The sequence below is a fragment of the Lycium ferocissimum genome, chromosome 9 (genome assembly GCF_029784015.1).
Source record: "Lycium ferocissimum isolate CSIRO_LF1 chromosome 9, AGI_CSIRO_Lferr_CH_V1, whole genome shotgun sequence".
In the NCBI taxonomy this organism is placed as follows: Eukaryota; Viridiplantae; Streptophyta; class Magnoliopsida; order Solanales; family Solanaceae; genus Lycium; species Lycium ferocissimum.
Window position 1 is genome coordinate 58,944,924 of NC_081350.1, and position 532 is coordinate 58,945,455.

The window sequence follows — 532 nt, forward strand, 5'->3', positions numbered from 1 at the left end:
ATCTTATTTGCTTTGGAAAGATCTTTATAAAATTCTTCTTGGAAAATTATTGTTTCCTCAGTTTTGAAATTGTCAAAAAACCATTTTCTAAATGATATCCATTTAGGAGTATAAAACTCTTTACTAATTTATAATCTTGCGGGTGATCCCCGACTAAAATTAATTTTTTGGACTTGATCCATTAAATACTTGGAAAATCCATGTCTGACTCAGTTAATTCTGGGTCTTTAATACCAGTGACAATATTATCCTGGTCAATTTTCAAATTACTAATTATATTAGAATCATTATATCTATACTATATATACTTATAAGTTATATATATGTTTAAGTTATATCTATAATATATATACTTATAACTATATATATATATACTTATAACTATATATATATATATATATATATATATATATATATATATATATATATATATATATGTATATATATGTTTAAGTTATATGTATTATAACTTAAGTTATTTATAGCTTAAGTTTTTTTCTAAGTTTATAAATTCCTATTTTATAAATTAAGT

General features: G+C 19.7%; 1 protein-coding gene across 1 annotated transcript in view; it reads left to right on the top strand.

Moving 5' to 3' along the window:
- The window catches only part of LOC132032109 (65-kDa microtubule-associated protein 1-like), a 3,902-nt gene extending 3,835 nt beyond the window's left edge, over nt 1–67 (top strand). The window contains exon 7 of the mRNA XM_059421902.1: nt 62–67. Coding sequence (XP_059277885.1) covers nt 62–67 — 6 coding nt within the window. The remainder of the gene's footprint in view (nt 1–61) is intronic.
- Nucleotides 68–532: the final 465 nt, after the last annotated feature.